Genomic DNA, 26155 nt, shown 5'->3' with positions numbered 1-26155 from the left:
CGAGTGCTTTAAACTATGAATGCGTGCGCAAGATAATTTAGATTTCAGAATTGGCTATTTTTCATGTTCAATTTTCTCTTTCTTCGTCCATCCGTTTCCTCTAATTTTCTAACCATTTTGTTACCACTGAGATTGGATTCTGCGGGCGCCCTTGGCTGAGATAACATTTATGTAGAAGATGCCGAAATATGAGAGGTGCACAAAGTACAACAAGAAGTAGAAGAAGCGACCGTGGTCTAAAGATAATTGTAATTTAATTAAAATTACATATTCAAGTACCGGTATTTAGTCATAATTCAAAATCCCTACCATTTTAAAAAATGCACCATTAGCTCAGGCTGGCTTCAAGAGGCTACAGATTTTAAGAAAAATTCGAATGAAGCAATTTGTGAAATATGTAATATTTTCAGGTTGGACAAATAGCAAAATGCAAATATCAAAGATACACATCATAGCTGAATAATGCCATTTAATGATGCTGTATCTTTGTATTAATTAATATTAACAATAAAATTATTACAAATACGTGAATGAAATATAAATGCTTATTTAAATTTTGAATACATTTTTAAAGATTGTCAAATAAGTCGGAATATGATAAAGAGATAATATAGTTTTTTGTTTATTTTCCTTCTCGACTTATTACGATGTTAACTTAATAATATTTTGCTAACACATTTATTTTTCTTATGAACGTTTTCGCCCTATTGTGGGCATCTTCAGACAAAGATATTTGTACCTAAATTGCATAATATATGTTAAAATACAAAAATTAATTAGTTAGAATATATGAATACATTTAAAAATATTTTCCAAAAAGTGTGCTAAAACACAGAAACAAATTATGTAATAAATATGCATATTTAATGTCATATTCTTCATGTTAGCTGGAGATCGTGAACAAGTTATTGTATTAGATTGATTTCAATACATTGAAGATGCTTTTAAATTATATATGTAATATTTTCTGTGTCATACCATGTTAAAATATGCACATTTAATTTGAGAGGCTTATCTTTTAACAAGTATTTATTTGAGTCATTACACATTTTAATCTAATACAATAACTTGTTCACGATCTCCAGCTAAATTGAAGAATATGACATTAAAATTGTGCATATTTATTAAATAATTTGTTTCTGTGTTTTAGTACACTTTTTAGAAAATATTTTTAAATGTATTCACATATTCTAACTAATTAATTTGTGTATTTTAATCTATATTATGCAATTTAGGTACAAATATCTTTGTCTGAAGATCCCACAATAGGGCGAAAAAGTCCATAAGAAAAATAAATGTGTTAGCAAAATATTTTTAAGTTAACATCGTAATAAGTCAAGACGGAAAATAAACAAAAAACTATATTATCTCTTTATCATAAATGCTTATGTTCATGATTACACTATAGGTTTTCTTTTTTTAAATTTATTACTCCTTCCACTATCAACTTCAGAAATAATTGGATATTTTCTGGTGCCTTGTTGGTGTATAGTTGGCGACATTGGTCCGGAATCACCTGGCAACCCTGCGTTTATAAAATATTTCAATAGTCTCTCGCACGTATGCATTGAGTTGAAGATCTTTCTAGGTTATTTGTATATGGTCAAAACCAGTGACAGAAATTAGATTGTTGAGAAGCGTTTTGGTTTTTTTTTTAAATTTCGATTCGAATTTTGTGCTTAAAATCTTGAATGGTATGAGTTTGTTCTTGATAAACTTATCCGTTGAGGTAATCCCACAGGAAGAAATCAGGAGGAGACAGATTAGGCGACCGTGTTGGCGAATTTGTCACCAAAGCGAGGATTTCGGAATACTGCATGTACTCGTATATGGTAATCATGGGAATTTAATTTTTTATTAATTTATAAATTAAATGGATGGAATTGTAAATCATACTGTAAGATACGCCTAACACTTCTGTCCGACAAACAGGCCGGCGCGGACTCTGCTGAACGCCATTTCCACTCTCTCCACGTTTTCTGGACTACGTGCGGTTCTAGGACGACCAAGAGGTGTCTTGTCGGCGACTGATGTACTTCTCCTAAATGCATAAACTCAACTAGGTTGGTCTGAAGAGCTGGGACGTCCCAATTTCTTCTGATATGAAAAGTGACATCTAAAGAGATGCGTTTGTGTTCTTAAAATATGCGTCTACGGAAAAAGTCCGATGTTCATCCAACCAATGTTCCATCATTACTAAATGATACTAATTACTAGACACATATTGTTGTGTACAACAATGTTCTATTATTCAGCACAAGGAAATGCTGCCAACTTTAAATAGTTTAACATTGTTTCTGCCGGACCTTGTATATACAGTAATTGCAATAACAACTATGACACAGGAATCGGAAGTCGCTACCCTTTCCCATTATCTCTTGGCTTATTTGCCTCATGAGCGATGCCTTATTTAGTTATTGGTATCACTGTTTACTATGTATTGTATATTTTTTCGGAATATGTATGGTAAGACTTTCTTGTGTTAAATTTTAACGTACCTTGTTTACATGTTTCGACCTATTTATGGGTCATCTTCAGAACTGGTCGATGTTAGTCTTGGCGCCTCTTGTTGTTTCCTGTGAGGGTGCGTTCGTAGTGTAGAGTCAAAGAGTGTATGTGTTTTAAAATTGAGTTGTGTGTTGAGAATATCGTTGGGGTGTGTTTTTGTGTGTCTGTATATTTCATATTGTTCTAGTGTGTTGAGTTTCTGGCTTTTTGGTTGGATGTGCAGTATTTCCATGTCTGTGTTGATGTCTCTGTAGGTGTGGTTGGCATTTGTGATGTGTTCTGCACCCTCACAGGAAACAACAAGATGCGCCAAGACCAACAACGACCAGTTCTGAAGATGACCCATAAATAGGTCGAAACATGTAAACAAGGTACGTTAAAATTTAACACAAGAAAGTCCTATCATACATATTCCGAAGTGATACAGTGTGAAAAGTTATGTAATCAAGATGTATATTTTTGTATAGGTTGACTGATGAATTCTATATGCTGTAAACTGAATAGTAATCTGTATAGGTAAAATGATGAATTGTTTATGTTTGTAATTTGAAGTCATTTGCGTGATATGCATTATCAATTTTTTTATATGAGCCGTTGAGAGCAGAAGTGGTGTAAGTCAAAAATGGGTAATGAGGGTTAAAGTAAACATTCTGTAAAGTACAGCGCAAAGTAGCATTTAATATTCAATTTATTCAAACTATTAGTAGTCAATGGATAACACGAAGGACATATTAATCGCTACTTTGCGCTGTATTTTACAGAATTTTTACTTTAAAACTCATTACCCAATTTTGACTTACACCACTTTTGCTCTGAACGGCTCATATCTCAACTGATTGAATTGTTTAAGCTTTTAAATTGAATTGACTTACTTTCTATGTATTATATTTTATAGCTCAACTGATGAATAATTCTTTAGGTTTGTAAATTTAATAATCTGATTGCTATGTAGCCTACTGTATATTTCTTGTAGAACCACCAACGTAGCTCAGTCGGCAGACTCGCTGGTCTGCTGATTCGGAGCTGCGCTCGGGCTTGGGTTGGATTCCCGTTTGGTAAGACTGCATGGTTGGTTTTTTCCGAGGTTTTCTCCAGCCGTGATGCGGATGCCGGGTGGTCTATGGCCGGGTGATCACCTCACTTCATCTCGCCAAAAAATTGTAATCGTGTAAAATTTTGACTTGTTCCACATCTTAAAGCTTCAATGCCAAGGTAAGATCTATGGAATACAATAAATGAAAAGCAATGAAATGAAGCTTATGATGTTCTAACCTGTCTAAACAACAACTAGTATGACGTTTAAATTATCCTAAACTCTGTTACTTCAAGAGATGAAATAGACATTTTTAAATTATGGTTTATTTAACGACGCTCGCAACTGCAGAGGTTACATCAGCGTCGCCGGTGTGCGGGAATTTTGTCCCGCAGGAGTTCTTTTACATGCCAGTAAATCTACTGACATGAGCCCGACGCATTTAAACACACTTAAATTCCATTGATCGGGCCGGGATTGAACCCGCAACCTCGAGCATACAAGGTCAGCGCTATACCAACTACGCTACCGAGCCGACAGATGAAATAGATTATAGTATTAAGTTATATCATCATCATCATCATCATCATCATCATCATCATCATCATCATCAATAATAATAATAATCATCATCATCATCATCAGCATCAGGATTAATGTAGAATCAAGATTCTTTGAATCAGACAATAATTATAGATAAACTGAACATAATCTTTTACGATGTTTTTTTTTTTCGGCAAAATACGTAGCTCTGCGCGATGTAGCATTATTTGTGTGTCAGATGAGTGATGCTGTATCCGGTGGGAACCAGTAACTACGAGTACATCCCAACTTCCTTTCACCACTCTAGAACACATGGTTTCTATTTCATACCAAACTCCGCCATTTTAAAAGAAATGAGTTGGACGTCAACTGAAGCCTAACTTGGTGTTGATGCTTCTTGGAATGACAAAACACTCTATTTGAGGAAAACACTCCACTCTTACGTCATACATCGTACAGAAATGTCAGCAGGAAGAGCAAAAATATTCTTCTTAGTACAAGGGATGGCCAAATCTACTATCACGTATATTAGTTGGTGAACAGAGAAGAAAGTGGAATCACACTGACGAAAAGAAAAAGTGGCAATTGTTCTTCCTCCGTCACATATCACCAAGTGAAATGTACTGTCTGATAATAATAGATGTGCATGGATCATTTTTGCAAAACTTATGTATTTGTTGTCCCCAAACTAAAATAATAAAAAAAATGACTTATGCTGTTTCTTAAATCATAAAATTAAATTTCTCTTAAATTTTTATACACAAGTATTTGACTTTAAGACACTGTATTTCCCGTTTTCTATATTAATACAAGATCAGTTTTAAAAAAATTGCCACTGATAACACAGAAATGCAGTGTCCTCTATCTAGCATTTCGCTTTTGTTTTTCAAACACTTAAAATATAAAATGTTATGTTATTTTTTGTTTATTTTTAATGTATTCTTTAACATTTAGGTCTATTCTTCTTATCCTATTCAAAATGTTTAATAAATAACCAGGATTATTCATGATCTACAGGTTTTAATATTGTCATCGAGTCTCCCTCATCTCTGTTACTAGTCAAAATAGTTTTAAAAAATGTGCAAAAATCTATATATTTCGAAGAAAAAGTTTGTTGAATAAAAGTTATTATTGCAGAAAATAAAGAAAAAGTTCCGTCACGGATGTTACAGGATTTGTAAACTCACTTCACACCTCATTAACAAAAAGTGTAAAACTCAGGTCTCTGCCTCAAGCAAAAATGTTATATTTATTTCAAAATGTGACTTACCTTTGAATTACTCTATTTAAAATGTGGTAACAAGAGTTGAGAGAAAAGCTGTCACCGATGAAAAGGAACACACATTTATGAAATGAGACAAACCTGAGTAGCGTGAGTTTAGGTATTGTTACGTAAGGTGAATACACAAAAAACTTTGTGCGAGATCGTGCGTATTTGCTTGTTTTCCGCACAGAACCAATACGCGGTAAGTGTGAAATACCACATTCAGTATTCCCAACGTAACACACATAACAATTTCCCTCTTCTTACCGCTTAAGCGCGACATTCATTTTACTGCTTTAGGCTTTTAACATACTATTTTTAGAGACGTTTAACATAGTAATAATTATAAATTGGAAACTTACCACTGCAATTTCACCTAAATTGCAATGTTAATTATTGGTTTTAAATATTTGAAAAAATTAAGTAAAGTCTACTACTCCACGAAACTTATTGCATTCCTGATACAAGTAACATTAAGGAAGCCGTGAAAAAATCAACAAGATTCCAGATGCGGATGTTATTACTGCAATATGTTATATAAATAATATTGTTAAAATATTAAAATGAAAAATAAATCATTACATAACCTTACCGTTTGTTTTAAGTTCGCATTTATAGACTGGGGGAAAAAAAGACAGGGGTATATCACGGCCTGCTGGAGTATAGTAAACACAGAAAACATTTTATAGCAACAATGTTGAAGAAAGATATTTTGGTTTTCCGAAGTTGCAGTCATTAAACAGAAACCAACACGGAGATTTCATTGCAACTAATTAGAAATTCCTCTTTCAGGTATGTAATAAACGATTTTCGCACAAGATAATGTACGATACACGAGCGGTATGTTTGTTTTCATGTTCTCGGAAATTAAAAAAGCTCAACTACGTTTCGCTTTTTCAACCTTTTCCTCGACCATGAAAACGTCAACATACCGCTCTTGTAACGTATATTACTATTCTTTCTTAAGAAAAGTTTTCAATTTTTGTAAATTGTAAAATGTGTAAGTTATTTGAAAATGACCCACATATCAGCCAAACGTCAATCAGAGATAAAAACACGTAGCACTGTCAGATAAATTAGCATTAGTAAAATTGTGGTAGTAGTAGAAGAAATAATAGTAGTAGTTTTATATTGTACGGCAAATGAAAAATGAGTCTGAAGCTGGGAAAAGTAACTATTTTACGTACGAACAATCGGAATATTGTTTACCCAAAATAGTTTCATCCTCATACCTACACGTTGCATGTGACAATGGGCGGGAATGGAGGAACGCCGTGTCTGGAATTCTATTCAGAGCTATCGTTACACCCCTTTGAATGTTGTCCATGTCATCAAAATATGAGCCTTCAGTGGTATAATTAATTTTGGGAACAAAAGTCCCACGATGTTACGTCCGGTGAATATGGAGGTTGGGACACCACAAAGCTATTATTTTTTCTGACGCGAAACTCCGTAACATTGAGCCTGATGCATTTATGAATTTTATTATTACCGTGTAACGAACCAACTAACCTCTTCTTGATACTCACGACAAATGTATTAAAATTGATCGTATTAGGCCTAATTTTAGTAGATGCCAACACAAGTTCACGCCTCTTAGCGTTCATCTCTTTTTCAATTTGTCGCACTATGTAATAGTAGTATTATTAAGCTCCTATTATAGTTCAGAACCGGTATCGTAAAGTAGCGGTACATAGGCGTCAGTATGTTACAAATAGAAATGGCGACGTACATTTCTGAATAAAGTATCTAAAGCTATTACTGCTATATACAATCAATATTATCCAGGTATCAATATTATTTATGTACTTACATGCGAAACAAAGAAGCAAAAGTTGCTAGATAAACAAGGTACAAGAAACAAAAAGTCATTGTATTAATTCCCCATTGTACCTAATTTTTATTTGCAACAATTTTTTATTTGGAGGTTACGGAAAGAATTATTTTGTGTGAGGTACAGTGCATATTATTTTTAGATTTCAAAAAGACATATGATATTCTTATTGAATTTGGTATTCCCAAGAAACTAGTTCGATTAATTAAAATGTGTCTCAGTGAAACGTACAGCAGAGTCCGTATAGGTCAGTTCCTGTCAGATGCGTTTCCAATTCACTGTGGGCTAAAGTAAGGACATGCACTATCACCTTTACGTTTTAACTTTGCTCTAGAGCAGTGTTTCTCAAACTTTTTCTGAAGTGGGAACCACTTTTTTAAGTCAGAACATTCCGCGGACCACCTTACTCTTGTTCCCTTCGAAAGCAAATTTATCATTTATGTAGCATATTTTAATACCAGTGTACTTACATTTTAATGTAGAAATAATTAATTAAAATTAATTTAATTCAATTAATTTTATATTAGTATTAACTAATTACGTTAATGTTAATAGAAGGAAATTTCTTATATCGTTATTTGCAAAAACAGAAATAAAAAGAAAATTAATGCAGAAACATGCCCGATTTTCAACAAGTAAAGATGCAATTTTGCATGTTCTACAGACGTGGACAAATTATTAACAAAATTAACGATTTTTTATGATAATCCTATTTACAAAATTTGACTTTTCAATTTAGAGTACAATTGAAAATTTTGCATATTTCCTTCATTACAGAAGACAGAAATATGCAAAAATGTCAACTGTAGTTTAAATTGAAGAGTCAGGTTTTGTAAAAATATATAATAAAAATCTTCAATTTTCCTAATAATTTGTAAATTAGCAAAAATGTCAACTGCATCGAAGAGTCAAATTTTGTAAAAATATTAAAAAAAAAATCTTCAGTTTTGCTAATAATTTGGAAATATCCAAAATGTCAACTGTGGTCCAAATTGAAGAATCGAATTTTCTAAAAATATACAATAAAAACCTTCAGTTTTGCTACTAATTTGTAAATATGCAAAAATATCAAATGTAGTCCAAATTGAGGAGTTAAATTTTGAAAATATACAATACAAATCTTCAATTTTGGTAATAATTTGGAAATACACAAAAATGTCAACTGTAGTCTAAATTGAAGAATCATATTTTGTAAAAATATATAATAAAAATCTTCAATTTTGCTAATAATTTGTCCACGTCTGTATTATTGGTGTACGACGTACAGTACGTGACCATTTGAATGTGCAGAATGGGTGTCAGCAAAACTATTAAGAAAGTCATAAATACATGAAAAGGTCCGGTACTTTAGTCCTGTTATGCATTCATGTGATCCCTAGCTGAGTAACAGGCACAGCGCCAGATTTGCACGGAAAAGATGGCGAAAAACACTACGTTCATAGTGCTTTAAATCCCTCTTTTGTTGCTGAGAGTAGAGTGGGAAGGCGATAGACGGTTAGGTTAAATAAATTTCATAAAATGTCAGTACTGGGAGAAAAAGTGAAAGGCGATTGCACATGTGTAATTTACAAACTCTGAGATTTTCAGCTATAGTGTGAAAAGCAATTCGATTGAATTTTATTTTTTCTTCTGTTTTTTTTTAAGAACCACAAGGACAGACATCGAGGACCACAGGTGGTTCGCGGACTATAGTTTGAGAAACCCTGCTCTAGAGTATGCCATTAGGAAAGTTCAGAATAACAGAGAGGGTTTGGAATTGAACAGGTTACATCAGCTGCTTGCCTATGCGGATGACGTGAATATGTTAGGAGAAAATCTACAAACGATTAGGGAAAATGCGGGAATTTTACTTGAAGCAAGTAAAGAGCTAGGTTTGAAAGTAAATCCCGAAAAGACAAAGTATATGATTATGTCTCGTGACCAGAATATTGTACGAAATGGCAATATAAAAGTTGGAAATTTATCCTTTGAAGAGGTGGCAAAATTCAAATACATGGGAGCAACAGTAATAAATATAAATGACACTCGGGAGGAAATTAAACGCAGAATAAATATGGGAAATGCCTGTTATTATTCGGTTGAGAAGCTTTTATCATCCAATCTGCTGTCAAAAAATCTTGCTCAGGATAGGTAGTAATGGCGGGCTTATTGAGAGCGGCAGTGAACTTTCGGATTCCTTAAAAGTCAGTATGTAAGTAAGGAGCAATAAAAATGGGACACACCTATACAGAGTGTTTCAGAATAACTACAAGGTGGGTCAGTCAAACGAAAAGATTTCAAGGCGCAGAAAAAGAATGAAATGTTACTATTATATCAATTTAATGAGTAGAAATGACAAGTACGTGAATAACCATTAGCTATGCAACAAGAAAAAAAGATATTTCTTAAAAATTACGTCAGCCAAGTGACCTCCATTGAAACGCACACATTCTTCGAGTCTGGCCACGAACTATTGTATAACCCCTCTCAGTATATTGACAGGTATCGCAGCGACCTCTTCTCGTATACGTTGTTTTAGGACTGAAATTGTTCTGGGTGGATTGCCCCCAAACACCTCCGTTTTGAGGTGTCCCCGTTGGAAGAAATCACATACTGTTAAATCAGGTGACCTAGGGGGCCAAGCGATATCGACGTTCCGAGAAATGACGCGGCCCAGGAACAAAGCATTCACAGCATCCATCGAAATTCTTGCGGTGTGGCTTGTTGCTCCGTCCTGTTGAAACAGTGCGTTTTCATTCACTGGAAAATGGGCGAGTTGTGGTGTAAAAAAGTTCTGTATCATTTCAACATTTCACTGAATTAACAGACACTGCATTTCCGGCCTCATTCTCAAAAAAGAAAAAAAAGGATGGGCCGATTATTTCAGTTGATGAAACCGCGCACCATAACGTTACCTTTTGGACAAGGAGAGGTTCTCATCCAGTGATATCAACTAATTGCAGTTTGCAGTAACGATGAGCACCATTTAACAAAACATGGTAGAGACAAACAACTTGGTTACTAGGGAACGTGGGGATAGTGACGTCACCGCCTAAGGAGCGTGACTAACGAGAAAAACAGGCTACGGCGCAACGTCACATTCTTAGTCATAACATGGCCAACAGTGAACTAGTTTATATATAAATGCACGATTAACATGAGTTTAATATAGCAATTCATTTGTTTTTTAGAACTTTGAACATCTACATATATAATTTGAACTGGTAATGGAAATTACGGGAAAACGGCTGAACGGATTTTAATAAATGACCCCTCATTTTGAAGCTTGGAACTCAAAGTTTTTCAGAAAAAAGGTCGTTTTCAGTGAAATGTCAATTCTCCTACATCATTTTCCTATTTTCCAAAATCCATCTGCCGTCAGTTTTGAGAACTAGCTAATTGCATTTCAGAATAAAACAAAACACACACTACAGTAAACAATATTACACGAAGGTCATGATCTGCAATAATGCTGATATATTTAGAGCTAAAAATTAAATTGGTTATTAAAAACTTAACTTATTAAAATAATTTACAGGTTCGATTCTGTCGTGTGTAATTTTCTGGGTACAGCTGTGTATTGGATATTAAAAACTAAAAAACTTGAGGTGGTTTGTTGACATTATTACCATTATAAATGAAATATTATTGTATTTAATGCCATGATGTGACTATTTTTCATTAATTATACATATTAATGCTATACTGATGATATGAATGTGAAACGTTTTGGGGTTATATAAGTAGATGTAGATTTTGATTTCTATATTTTACTGAGTGGCGGCTATATAGTATATATAGTATATGTTACTGAAAGCTATAAAACTTACGTAAGATAATAATATTATTAAAAATCAAATATTTTTATAGTTATTAATCAAGTGGGGTTGCGTCTTTTTCATATATTTAATGGCGGTGTGGTGTAGATGTTTTTATGCGTGGTTCTCTTCAGTATTGGCTCGAGAGAGAGTATCTTTCATTATTATGGAAGGAAATAACTTTCAGAATGTCTGGTATTCTTCTTTGAAAATAAATCTGAAAAATGTTTATTTCAACGTCTAATGAACTTAGTTTGCAGCATTTGCTGCACAAGCCACTAGTGTATTTATATTAGGCGATTATCAAGATGGCCATGACTGGACCGTGATCACGTGACTCCGATTCGTGTCGAAGCTTCTATTTCTCGTTAGCCACGCTAAGGAGTCATAAATTGTAAAGTAAGTAGGTAGAGAATAGACGGTTATATTCATTCTCACCCTCTCCATATGAACAGTGTACTCAGATCAAATCTATCTATTTGATTGGCTCACCTTGTATTTCTAGTTTTCATATATGATTGAGAGCACGTGGTGAAACTTTTCTTGTAATAAAGTAGCATGTGGAATTGCTTCCGTAGATTGATATAACGAAATGAGAGAATTTTTAGTGGGTTATTTTACGACGCTGTATCAGCATCTCAGGTTATTTGGCGTTTGAATGAAATGAAGGTGATAATATAGGTGTAATAAATCCGGGTTCCAGCACAATAGTCACCCAGTACTTGCTCATTTTGGATTGAGGAAAAACCCCGGAAGAAACTTCAATCAGGTAAATTGCTCCAACCGGGATTCGAACCCGGGTCACCTGATTTCGCGGTAAGACGCGCTAGCCGTTACTCCACTAAACTTTCAAATTGAGCATTAATTATTTTTCGAAATATTATTTTTATGATGATTATGTTGGCTATTACACTTTTACTACATCATACTACTTTTGACCAGTAAAACGGTATAGAACGACGTGTTTCAACCAATCATGGCTGCTTATCCTGTAATTTTTATCACCTCCCTAGCATTTATTTGTTTTTATCACCTCTCTAGCATTTGTTTGTTTGTCAACATTGTACTTTCAAGATTTGTACCTTTCAAAATGATTCCTGTATATTTCATCATTATTAATTAGCCTAAATATATTAATTATATATATAATAAATACACAATAGATTTTTATTAATTTTTACGAATTAAGTGATTCTGATTAATAATATGCGGATAAAACAATCGCGACAAATCGCGAAACAGAGTTCTAATAGCGAAATGTGAACACATTCGCGAATTATTATTATTGCATCGTTTTATAGCGAATTTCATATTCTGAGTTTCTTTTCTCGGATTTTTTTTGACTTGAATTTGTTATATATCCAAGTAGGCTATATTACATGATATTCCAGGTGTTCTTGCAGAAAAAAGCATTACGTATTATTACTAATTCATCTTTTAATGCTCATTGTCGACCTTTATTTCGTAATGCGATATTCTTACTGTAATTAATCAATATATTTATGACTGTTTTAGTCCACAACAAGATTAATTTAAATAGTCATGCTACTCAATCCCAGCTTCACAAATATTGTACTAGAAATAATCATTATATTGCAACACCTACCGTCAGGTTGACAAAGACCAAGAAATGGTTCAATGTTATTTCTTTAGATATGTTTAAAAGATTGCCTAACAATGCGCACTCAGTTAGCTTATTTAGATTTCAAGTTGTTTAAAAAAATGGCTTTTAGATAATCTTTTTTATCATAGTAAGAATTTTTGCAAGGAGATGCACTATCACCTTTACTTTTTAACTTCGCTTTAGAATATGCCATTAGGAAAGTTCAGGATAACAGACAGGGTTTGGAATTGAACGGGTTACATCAGCTTCTTGTCTACGCGGATGACGTGAATATGTTAGGAGAAAATCCACAAACGATTAGGGAAAACACGAAAATTTTACTTGAAATAAGTAAAGCGGTCGGTTTGGAAGTAAACCCCGAAAAGGCAAAGTATATGATTATGTCTCGTGAGGGGAATATTGTACGAAATGGAAATATAAAAACTGGAGATTTATCCTTCGAAGAGGTGAAAAATTTCAAATATCTTGGAGCAAAAGTAACAAATATAAATGACACTCGGGAGAAAATGAAACGCAGAATAAATATGGGAAATGCGTGTTATTATTCGGTTGAGAAGCTTTTGTCATCTAGTCTACTGTCTAAAAATCTGAAAGTTAGAATTTATAAAACAGTTATATTACCGGTTGTTCTGTATGGTTGTGAAACTTGGACTCTCACTCTGAGAGAGGAACAGAGATTAAGGGTGTTTCAGAATAAGGTTCTTAGGAAAATATTTAGGGCTAAGAGGGATGAAGTTACAGGAGAATGGAGAAAGTTACACAACGCAGAACTCTAAGCATTATATTCTTCATCTGACACAATTAGGGACATTAAATCCAGACGTTTGAAATGGACAGGGCATGTAGCACGTATGGGCGAATCCAGAAATGCATATAGAGTGTTAGTTGGGAGGCCGGAGGGAAAAATACCTTTGGGGAGTTCGAGACGTAGATGGGAGGATAATATTAAAATGGATATGAGGGAGGTGGGATATGATGATGGAGACTGAATTAATCTTGCACAGGATAGGGACCGATGGCGGGCTTATGTGAGGGCGGCAATGAACTTTCGGGTTCCTTAAAAGCCATTTGTAAGAAAGTAAGTATTGAATTTTTTGACAGCCATATGAACTTGGGATTTTAAATCTGTTTGTTTTTATTGATCATTGTTTACAATTTCCCTATTAAAATACACGGCACCGAAATTCCGTTCAGTGAATCAGTAAAGAATCTAGGTATTTATATGGATAAAAGCTAAAATTGGAACATTCAAGTTGCAGAAACCTGCAAAAAAGTATTCTCATTAATCCACTCGTTTAGACGATTGAAGAATTTTCTACCCTTTTCCACGAAACAAATGTTAGTGCAAACACTCGTGATGCCCCACTTCGATTACTGTGATATTCTGCTTACTGACCTAAGCGTTACTTCGGCGCAGAGACTACAACGTGTTCATAATATGTGTGTCCGTTTCGTCTGCAATATTCGCCGGGCTGATCATGTAACACCATCCCTCGAAATGTTGTCCTGGCTCCGTCTAGAAGATCGTAGGAAAATCCACTGTCTTTCCCTTCTCTTTCACATAGTGCATTTCTCCACTCCTGTCTATCTTGCGTCTCGTTTTCAAAATTTATCCACCCATCATAACCTAGACACACGATCACAACACTCCTCAATATTATCCATTCCCTCCCACCGAACGTCCTCATATTCATCTTCTTTCACTGTGGCTGTTCCTCGACTTTGGAATTCCCTACCGAGTAATGTCAGGGACTGTCAGACATCAAACCAATTTAAGAATAGGCTAACGAGATATTTTTCTAACAATTCTTGTTAACAATAATAGCTGTTTCAGGTTTCTCAATGTTTAATGATTATATATATCACAGATAAATATCTAAATTATCTAATTATTATTATTATTATTATTATTACTATTACTATTATTATTATTATTATTATTATTATAACTATTTCTTACCAATATTTATTATTGTCACACTAACATTAGTTATCCAGTTTTTATTATTTACTTTCATGTTGTTTTTTGATCTAGATATTAATGTAATAACTATGTAAGCAAATGTATTTAATTAGAATTAGAGTCTGGCTGGGCGGAAGAGAAGGCCTACTGGCCTTAGCTCTGCCAGATTAAATAAATAAATAATTAAATTATTATTGTAATTCTGACAAATAATCATGATTGATTGATTGATTGGTGAACTAAAAAGACGGAGAATTCAACATTTCACTAATAATTTGAAAGTGTTAGTTTGAGGATTGCAAGTTTTTTCGTTTTTTATGAATGTTAAATAATCTCACTGCATCAAATATTGTCTATTGACCATACCGTACCTTTACTAGAATCCAACGAACCTTTAATGTTAATTATTTGGAAAGTAATATTCATACTGAGTTAATAATCCAGTTCCAAAATAATTATATTTTCCAAAATTTCCATTAGGCCTAATGTCTATCAAGAGTACAAATCAATCTCCAAAAATCTTCGCTGACACCAATATTGAAAAACACAAATAATAAAATTAATCTCCATAAATACCTGCCCCTGGGAATAATAATTTAAAATATGAGGAAATATATTTTTATTAGAGGGTCAATTTTTTTCTGGTAGGGAAAACGGAGAAAAAATAGGAAATTAAGAAGAGGAATTTGAATAAAATTGGTTCTATATAGTATATGGTATGAAATTGATCGATGTTTAATCATCCTTCATCATAGAGCTGCGTGCACTCGTCTATTTTTCACTACAACACAGGCACACCACCACCACAGTTACCAGAACACCAACAACATAACCTGACTGCCTCCCTCCAGATGACGAATAGAGCCACACTTCCTGCTGTTTCACAACCACCAAAACACTGGCCGCCGCTGAGTTGGAGGGGGCACACGTGTAGATTCCTGCGTCTTCGAACCTCACTTCAGCTATGCTCAACTGACTCTCTCCATCACACGTGTCCGCCACGTGACTACGAATCCTGGGATCGTCATAGTCTACGGCTTTAGTTCCTTTGAACCAATCTAGATGTCCCGGCGGTCGACTGTCACCCACAACAAGGCAAGTCAGGTTGACGGGACTTCCAACAGGGACAGAAATCACCGGGGCTTCCACCACAGATGTCCTGGGTTCGATGACATTCAGCAGCACATACTGGCTATTAGATAAATCTGGTTGGAGTTGACACATATATAGTCCAGAATCTGTTACTTTCGGCTGTCGAATTAGCAAGTACCACTTTTCTTCGTCTCGGTTGTAAGATGACTTAAATCTTGGGTCTGTTATGTACCTGAAGTCTCCTATAGTTAGTGTATGATTGTCTGACATACGAATCCATTGCAAGGATTTGTAAGACAGTTTCTGCACGCTGCAAGTCAAGTTAACAGCTCGCCCCTTGGTTACGTTCACAATTGTGTACTCCGAGGAATTCACAAATTCAGAATCTGAGGAATTATTTTGCCCTACGACCCCTGCCGAGTGGAAGCTACCCCAGATAATATATACAGAAATGAGCGCGACACAACACTGCTGATTCATGGTTGCTTTACTAATGGGAGCTGGAAAACGCGGCTGCGTTCCCGAAGGCTCCAACGGAAGTGATGTCAACAGACGCACAAAAAATTACTTTGTTGACCCTATCCAAAGATTAAGGTCGACGTTAAATGTACAAGAAAATGGCATAACATTTACTTTAAACAGTTTGTTTATTCCTGGTATCCGTATAAAAAAACTACTCGTATGTGTGCGAAAAGACTAACGTTTTTCGTGTAATTAATTTATGGACAGTTGTAGCTGAAGGCAAATAATAACGGGAAGAGTAAGGTTTAAGAATACCGTTTACAGGTAGATTTCAGAACTCATAGCTTACGGAAAGGTTTGAGAAGTTTGTGGTCACTCACAATTATTGAGGACCTAACATTCTAAATGTGCTAAGTGCCAAAAACAACTTTCTGAGATATTGATGAAAACACACTGCGAAATGCATGTTGAGATACCTACAACACCGTCTTTTGGAGCACGAATGAGTCACTTACAACTGAAAAGCAAACATTGTGATGGGGACAGATAAAAATGTTATTTTTTTTTCTTTCACCATGTTAATAATGTCAAAAGAAGTTCTTATACAAATTTTGGCCACTCGACCGCAATTACGATGGCCTTAAAAAAATAAGGTCGCCAGGGCCGTTAACAGAAAGACAACGATTTCATTGGAAACAATTATTGGAACACAGCAATTGTTGAGCTATTTTTCAACATATTCCCCAACGAAATTGAGACATTTGTCATATTATTTTGGGATCGACAGGGAGGCGCAGACGGCTGTCAAACGCTGGTTCCAATCCCAGGCGGCTGACTTTTACGACATAAGGATACAAAAATTGATCCCAGGGTATGACAAATGTCTTAATTTCAGTGGGAGTATGTTGACAAATAGCGCAACAATTGTTGTATCTATTTCAATAAATCTTTCCATGCAATTGTGCTTTCTCCTGTAAACTGCCCCAGGGAAAATCACTTTCTGGACGGCCTCGTAATTGCGGTTGAGTGGCCAAAATTTGTATAAGCACTTCCTTTGACATTATTAACATGGTGGAAAAAAAAATTAACTATTTTATCTGCCCCCATCAGAATGTTTGCTTGTGAGCTACGGCCAAGACAATTTAGTATGATACCGTATTCTCATATGAATGTTACTCCCCTAGATTGAGTGAAATGAACTTTGAAAAATTGACACTTAGTACGAATCATTAGGTCTATTGTTAACAGGAAGACAAAATGTACCTGTGTAAAGTTTAGAAAAAATAGGAGAGTTTCTACCTACAGAGGGATCAGAAAACTTTATTTACAGAAAAACTGAAGGAAAAAAAGATATTAAAGGAAGGCATGAATGAATTGAAAGAATGATGGACATAGAAAATTTTTGTAAAGTTAGATATTGCAAAGCTAGTTCCGTAAAATTTTAGGTTAGACTTAGATTTACAAAATTTACAAGTTACAGTTCGATTCGTAAAATTACACGTAATAGTTGGTCTCAAAATTTACAATTTATAGTCGGATTCCTATAATTATACTGGGTGTTCATTTCAAAGCGTGTCATGACGTCACTGTTGTGAGTCAGCTATTTGAAGCGAGTTTCAGCTTTTGTGTCAGAGAAGTTGCCTATTAATCAAGGCGTTCAATCTGAACTTGAGAAAGTGTATGTTATAACTTGAACGTCGTAGCAACAGATGGCAGTCTGTAAAGTCTGTGTGCTACCATAACCTCTTTCGAACTGTGTTTTGCGCTGGCAAGTCGTACGCAGGGTATTTGTTATCATCGGTTGCGTACGGCAACATTCCACAATACAAATCAAATACTCCGTGTCCATGTTGACCGTCGAAGTTAATGTCAACAAATACGTAAGAAATCGTCTCAACTCTTTCCCCATATCCCGACAGTAAGAAAAAAACTCACCTCAGTACGTGTTTCCAAACAGTTCACATTCCTGCCACTACAGGCGTTACCGTTCGTATCGGTAAGTACTCTTCAGAATGAACGCCGTACTCGCTAGGCAACTTTTCTGGCACATAGGTAATACGCCTCTGCGGAAGTGTAGGAAGACTGAATTCTCTAGGCTCATCGACTAGCCACATGACGGCATACAGCGAGTCATGACATACTTTGAACTGAACACGCAGTAGGTAATAGATGGTCTCAAAATTTACGGTTTATAGTTAGATTCGTATATCTGAAAGTTAAAATTTATAAAACAGTTATATTACCTGTTATTCCCACTTTGAGAGAGGAACAGAGGTTAAGGTTGTTCAAGAATAAGACGTTTAAAAATATTTGGGGCTAAGAGGGATGAAGTTACAATAGAAAGGAGAAAGTTACACAACGCAGAACTGCACACATTGTATTCTTCATCTAACATAACTAGAAACATTAAATCCGGAAGAAGAAATGAAGCTGTGTTGGAAAGAGTGATGCTGAAACTGACCAGGAAGAGGAAAAGGAATTGGTTGGGTCACTGGCTGAGAAGAAACTGCCTACTGAAGGATGCGCTGGAAGGAATGGTGAACGGGAGAAGAGGTCGGGACAGAAGCATTAAGATAATAACAGGCTGTAATTGGATTCGAAAAATTACACGGTGGTTATATTTAGATTGGAAATACGATTTGTTATATGTATGTCTAAAAAATAAATTAAATTCGAAAAGCGGCATGTTATACTTATTAAAATTATAGATATATTCAGAAAAATAGAGCACTAGAATTACAGTGAGCATCACATATAGTGGAACTCCACAAATAGACACAGCAATGGTCCGTGAGCGAGACGAGCTACGAACGCTGTCTTTCTACGGAGTACTGCGGACATTGGTAAGCATAAGGGCTGTGAATGAATGAATGACTGTTAGCCATGATGTCCCATGTTGGGCACAAGCCTCCTGTGATGGGGTCAGAACCCCCTCGACAGGGATGGCTCAAGTGTACTCGCTTGGTGAGCCAATCCAGGCGAGCTTGTCGTGTATACTACTTTTGTGACATGGTTAATAACCCTGTTAGACTTTAACTAGTCTCAGGACTGTTCTTTGTTCATTTTTGTTTCTTGTATTACACACATTATACTGACACTGGCACTTTGACAAACACCGATTGCTATTTACACTATTTTCCCTTGTTTTTTATGGCGTGCGGACCGAAACATAAATAATTAACGTATATAATTTTAAATAATATATTGTAGTATATGCAAAATATATAACAAAACAAATCCGTGATTAAGAATAATATATACGTGATACATCTGAAACATAAAACAAACTTCTAGAGAAAAAACTCTCTAAATATATCTACATACGGGGCTTTCATTTCAAAACCTCCCACTCTACATAACTAGTTAATTAATTGAATTCAATTTAAACCGAAAAAAAACACGTAAATTTAGATATCAAAGTTGAAGTCTTAAACAAGGCTTAATTGCATTTTAGATTTCACCTCCCACTCCCAGCCACTCCCACTTTGAAATTTCAAATGGTACCCCTATATTTTTATACTTGAATATGAAAGAGCATTCAATTGTTTATACACCACATTCATTTGTTTTCGCATCTTTTCTATCGTCGCCTGGTAACCTGCATTTTTGTTATTGTTGATTAGAGCCGAAGAGAATAAAGCTACAAAAATTTATTGAGCATTTCTTGTAATAGTTGTGTTTGTGACTTAAATTATTTTAAAATGGTGTATACCTTCAAGAGAGAACATAAATCATCCCTATTGATTAAATTTAGGAAATACACAAAATAAGCTGTGTTTCCATCCTACAATCAACTGATAATAACAAAGCTTCTTATAATCACTGCAGAATGTCTCGCAATTAGATAAATTTTGTTTTATCCTATGCACTGTTCTGACTGGAATGTCAAATTCTTGAGGTATAACTCTGATTGATTCACCTTTTTTTAAACCGTTCCAACACTATACGTTGCTGCCAACGTGTACGAGTATCTGCACACTACTGCACTGGTTCAACTGGTTAGCCCTGTGCAGCACGGGACAGGATGCGTTGACTTACCTTGTATCGTGAAGTATACGAGAGTGAGTGTCTATTTGTGGAGTTCCACTGTATAGCCTATCTTATCGGCATTATAGCTGGTCGTAGCTCGCGTTTTTAGTGGGGAAATCGGACAGCTCTTACGCATAGAAAGAGAATAAATAGGCGAACAAGTGGAAGACTAGGAGAACAAGGGAAGACAAGAACAAGCGGAAGACAAAGAGAACAATGGGAATATAAGGAGAACAAAGGCAAGACAAGGAGGACAGAACAAAGTAAATACAAGTAGAACAGGGGAAAGACAAAGAGAAAAGATATGGAAGACTAGGAGAATAAGATAAAGACAACGAGAAAATGGGGAAGGCAAAGAGAACAAAGGATATGCAAGGAGGAAAAAGGGAAGAAAAGGAAAACGAGATGAATACAAGAAGAATAAGGGGAATACAAGAAACAAGGAGAACATGGCATATTGCATACTTAAATGCCAGTCAATTCCCAAATTCTCTGCTCCATTCCTAGAGATAAGAAAGACGTAGTTCTATGCTAAAACGTTCTGCATATATATTAATAAGTAGGGCTAAGAAAGAATTGTACGCCGTTACATTGCACTTCATGCGCCTATGACTTCAGGTCCGGTACGTAATTGCGTTGGGGTGGGGGATTTCAGCGTGTTTCGTTCAGCAGTGAACTTCAGATGATCGGTTACATTACGACCGAATACTGCTATTCGTAACAAGCAACATTCAACGTCTGTAAAGAAGAATAACAGCAAGATGCCGAGGACGAAATTTGTGACTTAATTTCAAATGAGGAAATTTGTAATAATGATACAGATATTGAGATAAATAATGCTTGTGTAAAATATTTCAAATATTCCCCCATTGTTTCTGCAGAGGTGGAACGAAGTTTCTCTAGATATAAGGCTGTGTTTTCTAGCGACAATCATTCTCCTTTGAAAATTTGAAAATGTGGTTTGTTATTCACTGCAACAATATATGAAATGAAAAATTATGTAATACAAAAACGTAATACACCATCATATTAACATAGTGAAATAATAAAGCTGATACTTATCAATGTTTATATAAGGTGTATTTTCTACAGACAGAAATAAAAATATCTTTAAAATAGTACAATTTTTCTTTAACAAAGAAAATGATGTCTCTAAATTTTTCTTTAGCAGATAGTTGTGCTTCGAAGTCAAAGGAGTGGCTTTTAACCACCCAAATGCTGAGGACTAACTTGCCGTGATGATAAGCATGAATTCAAACCAACGAAAGACTCTGCGTTAACTCACCCCAACTCTGAGACGTACTCAAAGTTAGAGGCCCACGAAGCGCGCTGGTAGTATAACGGCATATATTTCTCAGGCCTAGTCATGAGCATGCAGTGAAATGATGCGGAATCTACAACTAATATTTATCACTCTAACTACCATCTTTACCCAGTCTTTATTGCTATAATGTTTTCATTTTATATATCCATTAATGCGCAAAGTAGCTGATTAGGAATTTTATATTCATGCAAAATTTTTAACAAAAAATTCTATTTACTTTATCAAAAGCCTTTTTGTAATCTAAAAACATTTTAGAGCTATGTGTTTCATACATTTAGATTGGATTCTATAATTCATTAATTTAGATTATTTCATTTGATTAGATGTACTTTTGATGAACGGGAAATTTGTTGATTTTGTAAAAGAGTATTAATAGCAAATGACGATGACGCTAACGGAGCAGTGGCGGACTGAATATAAAGAAAGCCCCATAACCATTCTGTATCATAGTAGCTCTGATCACTACGAATCGCATATAAATTTTCAGTAATCGAACCATAGTCACTTCTACGACAAGCTAAGTCGACACTCAAAGTTATAGGCGCACGAAGCGTACTGGTAGTATAACGGAATATATTTCTCAGGTCTAGTATTAAGTCATTTCTTTTCATAGAAACTTTGTTACCTGTGACGTGTAGATATAGGAATATTTTCAGGTTTCTTTCACTAAGTAGTAATTGCTTTGATTAAGCTTGAAATCTGTTACACTAAACTCACTTGCAAATTTTTATAATCACTTAGATGACCCAGTTACTCACAGATTACCTACAATTTATATCGTAAATGCAAAATAAAAGGAAAACAACATCAGAAACAAATTGACACTCAAACTTCCACCAGATACGGGATACCCACTTCTACCCAAGAACTCCGGTGTTTGAGTATCTGATAGTACATTAAGTCTAACAGTCGCTGGTTCAGATCCTGACGGTGCACACGTATAGTTTCCGGAGTCCCGAGAATCCACACGAGAAATTAGTAGTTGACTTGTTCTTCCAAATTTCTCTGCGACGACACTGAACTTCCTATCAACACTGAAGTTAATAATTCTATTATCCTTGTACCAGAAGATATTGGGCACAGTCTCTGGCACAGATCCCACTGAACATGTTAATTTCACCTCACTTCCAACCTTTACATAGACTTCTGCACCCTCTAAAATCCGTGTGGTGGGTTCTAGTACCTTCAGTTGGAAGTATTCGCTAATAGGTGGATCAGTTGTAACTTTGCACTCATAAATTCCTGAGTCCCCAGCCTGGACATATCTGATCTTCAAGATCCACTCATTAGAATCTGCAAGATGGGACACAACCACGCGCTGGTCGCTAGTGTGGACTTGTCTACCAACTGATAAAATATGTTTGTCCCTATTACGAATCCATATTATTAATTTGTCACCTAAGTTCTCTACCTTACAAGACAAGACCGCAATATTGCCTTTTGGTACTGATGAAACTTGTGAGTTCGTATTGGCGAATTTAGGAGTTTCTATTCGTGATTCGAAGCTTCTGGTGATGCACAGATATATGATAATGGTGCCCCACAAGCGCTCCATAGCTCGACTAACTCATTTCCGCAAAAGCTTTATTACGCTTGTTCTCTGGTTATATAATCCAGAAATTGTTTTTGTTATCTTTTACGCTTCGTGCTTCTGCGTTCATATTAATGATATAATACCAATTCATATCAAGGTTTATACTGTTACTATGTGCTTGAGTATGTTATAGTTAAGAGACTAGAATGGTAAGAGCTGCTAAGAAAATAATTAGTTCCTTTTCTTATTAGCAAAACTTGTAATTCTGTTTTTATCTGATAGATTGGATCTGGCGATTGTGGAATTTCCGACATTTATGTACATCCTTTCTAGTTTTTGAGGGTGATCTTGAGCAAGACAGTGTAATGTGAATCGTTTCTTGAATTTTAAAGTGAAAATTGTATGTATAGTTTCTTCAAAAATTATCAGAGATATTAACTGAAAATTTTCTGCAATTATGAAACAGATTATTAGAAACAAAATTCTACAATACACTAGCAACTAAAGTGATAATAAAACTAATGTTGCTAAATATCAAAATCGAATAAAAAATCATTATGTTATAGTAATTTATAGTATAAGAGGGTAAAATTAGATTTAATCCGCGAGTGGAAAAGTCCAAGGTGATAACTTCCAGGAATGCGTAAAATCTCTTTAATCCCGCGTGCTATACTTACTTACTTACTTACAAATGGCTTTTAAGGAACCCGGAGATTCACTGCCGCCCTCACATAAGCCCGCCATCGGTCTCTATCCTGTGCAAGATTAATCCAGTCTCTATCATCATATTCCACCTCCCTCAAATCCATTTTTATATTATCCTCCCATCTACGTCTCAGCCTCCCCAAAAGTCTTTTTTTCTCCGCCTCCCAACTAACACTCTATATGCATTTCTGGATTCACCCATACATGCTATATGCCCTGCCCATCTCAAACGTCTGGATTTAATATTCCTAATTATGTCAGGTGAGGAATACAATGCATGCAGTTCTTCATTGTGTAACTTTCTCCATTCTCCTGTAACTTCATCCCTTTTAGCCCCAAATATTTTCCTAAGCACCTTATTCTCAAACACTCTTAATCTCTGTGAGAGTCCAAGTTTCACAGCCATAAAGAATAACCGGTAATACAACTGTTTTATAAATTCTAACTTTCAGATTTTTTGACAGCAGACTAGATGACAAAAGCTTCTCAACCGAATAATAACACGCATTTCCCATATTTAGCCTATTCTGCGTTTAATTTCCTCCCGAGTGCGTTCATATTAATGACATAATACCAATTCATACCAAGGTTTATGCTGTTACTATGTGCTTGAGTATGTTATAGTTAAGGGAATTAGAATGGTGAGAGCTGTTAAAAAATAATGAATTCCTTTTCACATAGCAACACTTGTAATTCTGATATCAACACTTGTAATTGAAGGGTTGACAGCCATAATGGGCCAAGCGTCATTTATTAAAAACGGAGAAAGCAAGAGTTAAAATTAAGTGAATACCATAGTTTAATGAAGATTGACATATCATTTAGTTTTAAAGTGTTTACTTTATATTACTTGCTATATGTTTCCATTGAATTATGGTAATAACTTCATTTTAACCCTTGTTTTCTACGGTTTTAGTAAATGGCGCTTGGCCCACTATTGTTCTGAACCCTTCAATTCTGTTTTTATTTGATGGATGGATATATTGTGGAATTTCCGACATTTATGTACATCCTCCCTAGTTTTTTAGGGTGATCTTGAGCAAGACAGTGTAACGTGAATCATTTCTTGAATTCTTGAGTGAAAATTGTTGCTATGTAGATTTTCTTCAAAAAACGTTATAGGTATTGATCGAAAAATTTCAGCAATGATGAAACTGTTTATTGGAAACAAAATTCCACATTACATTAGCGAGTAGATTGATAATTGAGGGTGCTCTACAATAACAAGGTATGGATTATTTCACAATTAAAGTATTTTTAGAAACATAAATTGGAATTTAAAATAAGTTTAAATACAATTATACTTCGAGGAATGCTGAAATTGCAGTAGAAGACCTGCTCTTGGGCAGAAAACTGTGAATGAATGAATTAAATAAAACAAAAAAATCACTTCAAAACTCATTTAGTGAGGTAGTAAACACTACAGCATTTAAATCCACTAAAATATTTCCTGAGAAAAAGTAACAGTAATCTGAACTTTTTGTATATTACTATATACTGTACAAGTACTCATGAGTCAGAAGTATCTTAAGAATTGTTCGAGGTTAAATAGTTCATACAATATTCGCCTTAACCATCGCACTAAATTAGTTCCTGAGAAAAATTTTACGACGAATACGTTTTTCATTTTAATGTACTGATGATATAAATGATTTTGTTAATTTACGCCATCTCGTTAACGTGACCATTTTCATTATCACGTCATTGACATCATCAGAACCACATCATTGTCATAATCACTATGCTCATTGTTAAGAAAATCAAGATCACCATTATATATCACTATGATAGTGTCATGCTGATCATCACGGTAATATCATCGTAAGAAGAGTTTTGAGGTCTCAACTATAGATTGAGGCAAGCTATTTCCAACGTTTCGAAAATACATGTTCCAACATAAGGGAAGTTTTGCCTGATAGCCAGTTGAGTTGTATTGGTTACCCAGACATAATGGATTCAACAGAAGCCAGTCCTTCAGGTTTCGTAAAATATTATACAGGATTATTAATAAGAAATAGTAAATATTATGTTAGAAGATGGTAATATGGACCATTCCGTACAAGAAAAAGTTTATATAAACGAGTGCACAATTTTCAATGGTTGTGAAGAAACAGATATTTGAGTATTACGTATAACGAACCTTCCAAGTAGCAAGAAGGAAATATAAATGACTTAGTACTTACATTAGTCCCTTATTTATATGGGAGCAATACATTTCAATAGTTTAATGCACTTATCCGCTCTATTGACAACAGTAAGTCTTGCTTTTATGAGGACAGCACTATTCACAACGCGAGACACAATTTCGCCCCTTTTGTTTACACTATTTTTGTACACTTCGCCCTTCATTCATCCCCACACACAAAAATCGATATGAGTAAGGTCTGGGGATCTTTGTGGCCAATTCACGTGACCACCGCGACCGATCCATCGTTCGGAGAAT

At 35.0% G+C, this 26155-nt stretch overlaps 2 protein-coding genes across 3 annotated transcripts in view; both read right to left on the bottom strand.

Annotated features, from left to right (window-relative positions):
* Positions 1–26155, bottom strand: part of LOC138698379 (glutamate receptor ionotropic, kainate 2-like) — a 1224444-nt gene that overhangs the window by 536167 nt on the left and 662122 nt on the right. The gene's annotated exons all lie outside the window — the stretch shown is intronic.
* Positions 15006–23162, bottom strand: LOC138698380 (zwei Ig domain protein zig-8-like). The gene has a single exon (XM_069824252.1). It carries the CDS (start codon positions 16136–16138, stop codon positions 15338–15340), a length of 801 nt encoding a protein of 266 aa, XP_069680353.1. The 5' UTR covers positions 16139–23162; the 3' UTR covers positions 15006–15337.

Source organism: Periplaneta americana, chromosome 4 (genome assembly GCF_040183065.1).
Source record: "Periplaneta americana isolate PAMFEO1 chromosome 4, P.americana_PAMFEO1_priV1, whole genome shotgun sequence".
Lineage (NCBI taxonomy): Eukaryota > Metazoa > Arthropoda > Insecta > Blattodea > Blattidae > Periplaneta > Periplaneta americana.
The sequence above is the reverse complement of the archived record's forward strand: the minus strand, read 5'-3'. Positions and strand labels throughout refer to the sequence as shown.

Bases quoted from the DNA above. Each gene is read 5' to 3' on its own strand.
- LOC138698380 (XM_069824252.1), bottom strand. From the start codon at position 16,138: ATGAATCAGCAGTGTTGTGTCGCGCTCATTTCTGTATATATTATCTGG.